This window comes from Notothenia rossii (assembly GCF_949606895.1).
Source record: "Notothenia rossii genome assembly, chromosome: 3".
NCBI lineage: Eukaryota > Metazoa > Chordata > Actinopteri > Perciformes > Nototheniidae > Notothenia > Notothenia rossii.
Genome location: NC_136901.1, coordinates 1,256,515 through 1,265,309, shown reverse-complemented (window position 1 = coordinate 1,265,309; position 8,795 = coordinate 1,256,515). Strand labels below are relative to the sequence as shown.

General features: G+C 39.9%; 1 protein-coding gene across 5 annotated transcripts in view; it reads right to left on the bottom strand.

Annotated features, from left to right (window-relative positions):
• Window positions 1–305: 305 nt before the first annotated feature.
• The window catches only part of LOC307032174 (pro-opiomelanocortin-like), a 12,206-nt gene continuing 3,716 nt past the window's right edge, over window positions 306–8,795 (bottom strand). The window contains exons 1-4 of one of the 5 annotated variants that reach the window (XM_079669993.1): window positions 1,806–2,968; window positions 1,461–1,718; window positions 1,088–1,208; window positions 306–893 (exon numbers count right to left, since the gene is read on the bottom strand). In XM_079669993.1, coding sequence (XP_079526119.1) covers window positions 459–893; window positions 1,088–1,208; window positions 1,461–1,708 — 804 coding nt within the window. In that variant the 5' untranslated portion in view covers window positions 1,709–1,718; window positions 1,806–2,968 and the 3' untranslated portion in view covers window positions 306–458. Of the gene's footprint in view, window positions 894–1,087; window positions 1,209–1,460; window positions 2,969–8,795 lie in introns of those variants that run through there. The other 4 variants (XM_079669994.1, XM_079669995.1, XM_079669992.1 and 1 more) reach the window with 4 other exon arrangements.

Below are 8,795 nucleotides of genomic sequence, written 5' to 3'. Positions count from 1 at the left end.
AACTCAGGTAGGATATTTATTCATTAATAACTCTAATTGATGTTTCTTTTAATATAATAATGAAAGTATAAAAAGCAGTAGACGTTTCATCTTGCTTGCGCTCTGTTTGCGTTCACAGTTATTTACAGAATTCAACAGTCACTCAGCATCCGAGCCTTTCCATTGGTCGACTGATTAGTCTGCTAACGAGACTCAGTAGGCCCCGCCCCCTCACTGCTGTGCGCTTTTGGAGGGAAATTCAGGTAAGACTTTAATTAATAAACAACTCTAAAATGAATGTTTTAAATAATAATGAAAGTTTCATCTTGCTTGCAAACCTCTCTTTATTCTCTCACATCCTTCACAGTTATTTACAGAAATCAATAAACTTCTTCTCTTCCAGTCACTCAGCATCCGAGCCTTTCCATTGGTCGACCGATTAGTCTTCTAACGAGGCTCTCGGCCAATGAGAAGCCTCCTCACTGCTGCTCGCTCTTATTGATCACGTTCTTGAACAGCGTGATCAACGGACGCTGGTTTCTCTCGTCCCAACTCTTCATGAATCCTCCGTATCTTTTGGGAGGGGAGCCCCATCGGAAGTGCTTCATCTTGTACGACCCGTCCTTCTTCATCACTTCGTCCTCATTTAAGCCCCGCCTCCTCAGCTCCTCCTCCTCCGCAGGCTCCTCCCCTTCCTCCTCGTCATCAGAAAACACTTTGACCGGGCGTCTTTTCCTTCCCACAGGTTTCCCCCAGCGGAAATGCTCCATGGCGTACGAGCGCTTTGCCTCTAGAGGGGAGGGGGAGGAAGAGAAGGGGGAGGAGTCTAACGGAGGGGGGGGCTGCAGGTGGGCGGGGCCAGGTATGACAGGGTTCTCCGCTGTGAGGTCATCGTGACACAGCTGGATGCATTCCTGCAGGAAAGAGGTAAATATCAAATATATCCTGATTTCATTCCTGATTTTTCCCATAAAATCAACAAATTTGCAAACAAACTCAAATGTATTAATTAAATAAAATAAATCAGTAAATAAAACAACATCAAGACTGATCAGAAAAATGTAATATATAGTATTTTAAAAAATTGTAATAAATATTAAAGTTTTACCAGCATGTTGCTCTCAGAGCTCAGGTCCTGGCAGCTCGGATGCTCCCAGCACTGACTGACAGCTCCTCTAGCCCCGCCCACCACCACCAGCACAACCAATAGCCACGTAGGAATCATTCTCCTGGCCAATCAGAGACAAGAACATACCGACACTATTTGTTAAACATAATAAATATAGATAATAGGATTTATATGTGCATTTTTATTTAAACGATGAACATAAAATAATGGATTTACATTTAATTATTTTTTAATATTTGTTATACATACGTACATAGAATAATACAAAATAAAAGAAATAATATATTTAAATTAAAAAAATATATACATTTAAAAGAGAAAGATATAATAATAATAATAATAATAATCTCACCACGTTGTCTCTTCTTCTTCTTCTTCTCTTTTTATCGCGGTGTGTTTTCTCGCTGCCCGCTCCCCTTCTGTGCTGCTCCGTCGATCTGACCGACTTATATACCTGCAGCCAAGGACACACACACACACACACACACACACACACACACACACACACACACACACACACACACACACACACACACAGACACACACACACACACACACACACACACACACACACACACACACACACACACACACTTCCATGGAAACTATCCTGAAGGGGCATACATCCAAATATATTAGATACCACAGGCTACATGTTTTAAGATAATTCCTATTAATTGGTGAGGTTATATCATACCTATTGTTCTGGACAGTCTTTAATTCTCTCGGTTAGTTTCCCGTTCCCTCCAGGGTCCAGTCAGTCAGTCGGGGCTTGTACTTGTGCCCTTGAGCAAGGCACTGGACGGTCACTTTAAGTCTCTGCTGACACCCCGTGTCTTCTCTCTGCGGCTCAGCCCCAGATTTCTTTATTGATGCTGTTGCTTTTATTGTATTTATTTTAATGTTATTTATTATTACCTGTGTACAAGTACGTCTCTATTCTTTTATTGATTGCTGAATGTCTGATTTTAAGACTGGGAAGCACTGAGGGTGTTTTAAATGTGCTAGACAAACACGCGTCACACAAACACACACACTCCAACTCTGCCTGTTTTTAAATCTCTTGCATTTACAGGCCAGGTCTGACACTTTTACATTTGGGTTTTTACCTTCTCAGGGTTTTGTATGGTTTGTACGTCATGTGGGAGAGTAGTTCAGTCTGTGGCTTCTGATCTGGTTTCATCGTCTCGTGTTTTACATTAGTTTCATGTCCTGTCTGTTTTTATACAGTGGTTGGCGTACAGCACTTTGTTCAGCTCTGTGGTTTTTTAATGTGCTGTAGAAATAAAGTGGATTAAAATACAATTGATTATTTGAATGAATATAGAAAGTAAAGATGATCTGTATTTCTATGTAGTTATTGATCTTCTTGGTGTGTTTCCAGCTCTTCTTCAGGACATCAGAGGGGCTCCAGGTGAGTCTGCTCTCAGATGAATCTGCAGCGGGTTAACACCTGGCTGACATGTGGTCATCAGAGGGGGGGGAGGGCGGGCGGTGTGCAAACCTGGGCTCCAGAGTCACTAGGCTCGTTTGAGATGAGCGAGACCGACGCAGACCTGCGCAATGTGTCCGCCGTCTTGCTGGAGCGCAGGTTAGAAGCTGCATTTCGTTGTCTCCTGTAATCTGTGCAATAACAAAGAAGAATCTAATCTTGAGCAGGAACACATTTATTTACTTAGTACGACACTAACGATTAAACACATTTGTGCATTCTTTATAAATGAAAACTGGTCAAGGCCACTGACGGAAGTGGTTCTGTCTTTTACATGTAGGATTCAACCCCCTGGATTGATTAGTTTTAAAATGAACAGACACTCGAGTCATTCATTTGTAGTGATATAATAATCGTGGGATTTCTATTGCATCCACTTCACCTGCAACGTGGCCGCCCCCCCACCCCCCACCCCCCTCCAGGCCGACCACGCAGACTGCATGGGGCCTCGCCTCGCGGCGGGTTCTTCATTTTGCGGAGGGGGCATCATCTGAAGCGCAAATCCCTCATCATATAACTTTGCGTGGGGCCACAAGTTGGCCAGGGGGCCTGACCTGCAACGAAGAAGACCAGCGCAATTTCCAAACCGAGTCAAGCCGACTACGAGCCGTCCGACTTCTTTCCTCAAAGGAGGCTGAGACAGGGGCTAGTTGCAGAGTACGTTTTTAAACTTGTATTTGGTAATGTTAATCATATTATGTGTGTAGTTGGATGTTGTCAATGTCCACTCTGTCACAGTGAAATGTCAATTCATATAAAAACCTTTCAGAAATGTGTAATATATTAGTTAAACAGTACACAGCCACCTTGCTAACTGAATCATGTTGCTGACTGAATCATTGCTAACTGAATCATGTTGCTAACTGAATCATGTTGCTAACTGAATCATTGCTAACTGAATCATGTTGCTGACTGAACACTGAATCATGTCGCTGACTGAACACTGAATCATGTTGCTAACTGAATCATGTTACTGACTGAATCATGTTGCTGACTGAACACTGAATCATGTTGCTGACTGAACACTGAATCATGTTGCTAACTGAATCATGTTGCTGACTGAACACTGAATCATGTTGCTGACTGAATCATGTTGCTAACTGAATCATGTTGCTGACTGAATCATGTCGCTGACTGAATCATGTCGCTGACTGAACACTGAATCATGTTGCTAACTGAATCATGTTGCTGACTGAATCATGTTGCTGACTGAACACTGAATCATGTTGCTGACTGAACACTGAATCATGTTGCTAACTGAACACTGAATCATGTTGCTGACTGAATCATGTTGCTAACTGAACATTGAATCATGTTGCTGACTGAATCATGTTGCTGACTGAATCATGTTGCTGACTGAATCATGTTGCTGACTGAATCATGTTGCTAACTGAACACTGAATCATGTTGCTAACTGAATCATGTTGCTAACTGAATCATGTTGCTGACTGAATCATGTTGCTAACTGAACACTGAATCATGTTGCTAACTGAATCATGTTGCTAACTGAACACTGAATCATGTTGCTAACTGAATCATGTTGCTAACTGAATCATGTTGCTAACTGAACACTGAATCATGTTGCTAACTGAATCATGTTGCTAACTGAACACTGAATCATGTTGCTAACTGAATCATGTTGCTAACTGAACACTGAATCATGTTGCTAACTGAATCATGTTGCTAACTGAACACTGAATCATGTTGCTAACTGAATCATGTTGCTAACTGAACACTGAATCATGTTGCTAACTGAATCATGTTGCTGACTGAATCATGTTGCTGACTGAATCATGTTGCTGACTGAATCATGTTGCTAACTGAATCATGTTGCTGACTGAATCATGTTGCTAACTGAATCATGTTGCTAACTGAATCATGTTGCTAACTGAATCATGTTGCTGACTGAATCATGTTGCTAACTGAATCATGTTGCTGACTGAATCATGTTGCTAACTGAATCATGTTGCTAACTGAATCATCTTGCTAACTGAATCATGTTGCTAACTGAATCATGTTGCTGACTGAATCATGTTGCTGACTGAATCATTGCTGACTGAATCATGTTGCTAACTGAATCATGTTGCTAACTGAATCATGTTGCTAACTGAACACTGAATCATGTTGCTAACTGAATCATGTTGCTAACTGAATCATGTTGCTGACTGAATCATGTTGCTGACTGAATCATGTTGCTAACTGAATCATGTTGCTAACTGAATCATGTTGCTAACTGAATCATGTTGCTAACTGAACACTGAATCATGTTGCTAACTGAATCATGTTGCTGACTGAATCATGTTGCTAACTGAACACTGAATCATGTTGCTAACTGAACACTGAATCATGTTGCTAACTGAATCATTGCTAACTGAATCATGTTGCTGACTGAATCATGTTGCTAACTGAATCATGTTGCTAACTGAATCATGTTGCTAACTGAATCATGTTGCTGACTGAATCATGTTGCTAACTGAATCATGTTGCTGACTGAATCATGTTGCTAACTGAATCATGTTGCTAACTGAATCATGTTGCTGACTGAATCATGTTGCTAACTGAATCATGTTGCTGACTGAATCATGTTGCTAACTGAATCATTGCTGACTGAATCATTGCTAACTGAATCATGTTGCTGACTGAATCATGTTGCTAACTGAATCATTGCTGACTGAATCATTGCTAACTGAATCATGTTGCTGACTGAATCATGTTGCTAACTGAATCATGTTGCTAACTGAATCATGTTGCTAACTGAATCATGTTGCTGACTGAATCATGTTGCTGACTGAATCATGTTGCTAACTGAATCATGTTGCTAACTGAATCATGCTGCTGACTGAATCATGTTGCTAACTGAATCATGTTGCTAACTGAATCATGTTGCTAACTGAATCATGTTGCTGACTGAATGATGTTGCTAACTGAATCATGTTGCTAACTGAATCATGTTGCTAACTGAATCATGTTGCGAACTGAATCATGTTGCTGACTGAATCATGTTGCTGACTGAATCATGTTGCTAACTGAATCATGTTGCTAACTGAATCATGTTGCTGACTGAATCATGTTGCTAACTGAATCATGTTGCTGACTGAACACTGAATCATGTTGCTGACTGAATCATGTTGCTAACTGAATCATGTTGCTGACTGAATCATGTTGCTAACTGAATCATGTTGCTAACTGAACACTGAATCATGTTGCTGACTGAATCATGTTGCTAACTGAATCATGTTGCTGACTGAATCATGTTGCTAACTGAATCATGTTGCTGACTGAATCATGTTGCTAACTGAATCATGTTGCTGACTGAATCATGTTGCTAACTGAATCATGTTGCTAACTGAATCATGTTGCTGACTGAATCATGTTGCTAACTGAATCATGTTGCTAACTGAACACTGAATCATGTTGCTAACTGAATCATGTTGCTAACTGAACACTGAATCATGTTGCTAACTGAACACTGAATCATGTTGCTAACTGAACACTGAATCATGTTGCTAACTGAATCATGTTGCTAACTGAATCATGTTGCTAACTGAATCATGTTGCTGACTGAATCATGTTGCTAACTGAATCATGTTGCTGACTGAATCATGTTGCTGACTGAATCATGTTGCTAACTGAATCATGTTGCTGACTGAATCATGTTGCTGACTGAATCATGTTGCTAACTGAATCATTGCTGACTGAATCATTGCTAACTGAATCATGTTGCTGACTGAATCATGTTGCTAACTGAATCATTGCTAACTGAATCATGTTGCTAACTGAATTATGTTGCTAACTGAATCATGTTGCTAACTGAATCATGTTGCTGACTGAATCATGTTGCTGACTGAATCATGTTGCTGACTGAATCATGTTGCTGACTGAACACTGAATCATGTTGCTGACTGAACACTGAATCATGTTGCTAACTGAATCATGTTGCTGACTGAACACTGAATCATGTTGCTGACTGAATCATGTTGCTAACTGAATCATGTTGCTGACTGAATCATGTCGCTGACTGAATCATGTCGCTGACTGAACACTGAATCATGTTGCTAACTGAATCATGTTGCTGACTGAATCATGTTGCTGACTGAACACTGAATCATGTTGCTGACTGAACACTGAATCATGTTGCTAACTGAATCATGTTGCTGACTGAACACTGAATCATGTTGCTGACTGAATCATGTTGCTAACTGAATCATGTTGCTGACTGAATCATGTTGCTGACTGAATCATGTTGCTGACTGAACACTAAATCATGTTGCTAACTGAATCATGTTGCTAACTGAACACTGAATCATGTTGCTGACTGAATCATGTTGCTAACTGAACATTGAATCATGTTGCTGACTGAATCATGTTGCTGACTGAATCATGTTGCTGACTGAATCATGTTGCTGACTGAATCATGTTGCTAACTGAACACTGAATCATGTTGCTAACTGAATCATGTTGCTAACTGAATCATGTTGCTGACTGAATCATGTTGCTAACTGAACACTGAATCATGTTGCTAACTGAATCATGTTGCTAACTGAACACTGAATCATGTTGCTAACTGAATCATGTTGCTAACTGAATCATGTTGCTAACTGAACACTGAATCATGTTGCTAACTGAATCATGTTGCTAACTGAACACTGAATCATGTTGCTAACTGAATCATGTTGCTAACTGAACACTGAATCATGTTGCTAACTGAATCATGTTGCTAACTGAACACTGAATCATGTTGCTAACTGAATCATGTTGCTAACTGAACACTGAATCATGTTGCTAACTGAATCATGTTGCTAACTGAACACTGAATCATGTTGCTAACTGAATCATGTTGCTAACTGAACACTGAATCATGTTGCTAACTGAATCATGTTGCTGACTGAATCATGTTGCTGACTGAATCATGTTGCTGACTGAATCATGTTGCTAACTGAATCATGTTGCTGACTGAATCATGTTGCTAACTGAATCATGTTGCTAACTGAATCATGTTGCTAACTGAATCATGTTGCTGACTGAATCATGTTGCTAACTGAATCATGTTGCTGACTGAATCATGTTGCTAACTGAATCATGTTGCTAACTGAATCATCTTGCTAACTGAATCATGTTGCTAACTGAATCATGTTGCTGACTGAATCATGTTGCTGACTGAATCATTGCTGACTGAATCATGTTGCTAACTGAATCATGTTGCTAACTGAATCATGTTGCTAACTGAACACTGAATCATGTTGCTAACTGAATCATGTTGCTAACTGAATCATGTTGCTGACTGAATCATGTTGCTGACTGAATCATGTTGCTAACTGAATCATGTTGCTAACTGAATCATGTTGCTAACTGAATCATGTTGCTAACTGAACACTGAATCATGTTGCTAACTGAATCATGTTGCTGACTGAATCATGTTGCTAACTGAACACTGAATCATGTTGCTAACTGAACACTGAATCATGTTGCTAACTGAATCATTGCTAACTGAATCATGTTGCTGACTGAATCATGTTGCTAACTGAATCATGTTGCTAACTGAATCATGTTGCTAACTGAATCATGTTGCTGACTGAATCATGTTGCTAACTGAATCATGTTGCTGACTGAATCATGTTGCTAACTGAATCATGTTGCTAACTGAATCATGTTGCTGACTGAATCATGTTGCTAACTGAATCATGTTGCTGACTGAATCATGTTGCTAACTGAATCATTGCTGACTGAATCATTGCTAACTGAATCATGTTGCTGACTGAATCATGTTGCTAACTGAATCATTGCTGACTGAATCATTGCTAACTGAATCATGTTGCTGACTGAATCATGTTGCTAACTGAATCATGCTGCTGACTGAATCATGTTGCTAACTGAATCATGTTGCTAACTGAATCATGTTGCTAACTGAATCATGTTGCTGACTGAATGATGTTGCTAACTGAATCATGTTGCTAACTGAATCATGTTGCTAACTGAATCATGTTGCTGACTGAATCATGTTGCTAACTGAATCATTGCTGACTGAATCATTGCTAACTGAATCATGTTGCTGACTGAATCATGTTGCTAACTGAATCATTGCTGACTGAATCATTGCTAACTGAATCATGTTGCTAACTGAATCATGTTGCTAACTGAATCATGCTGCTGACTGAATCATGTTGCTAACTGAATCATGTTGCTAACTGAATCATG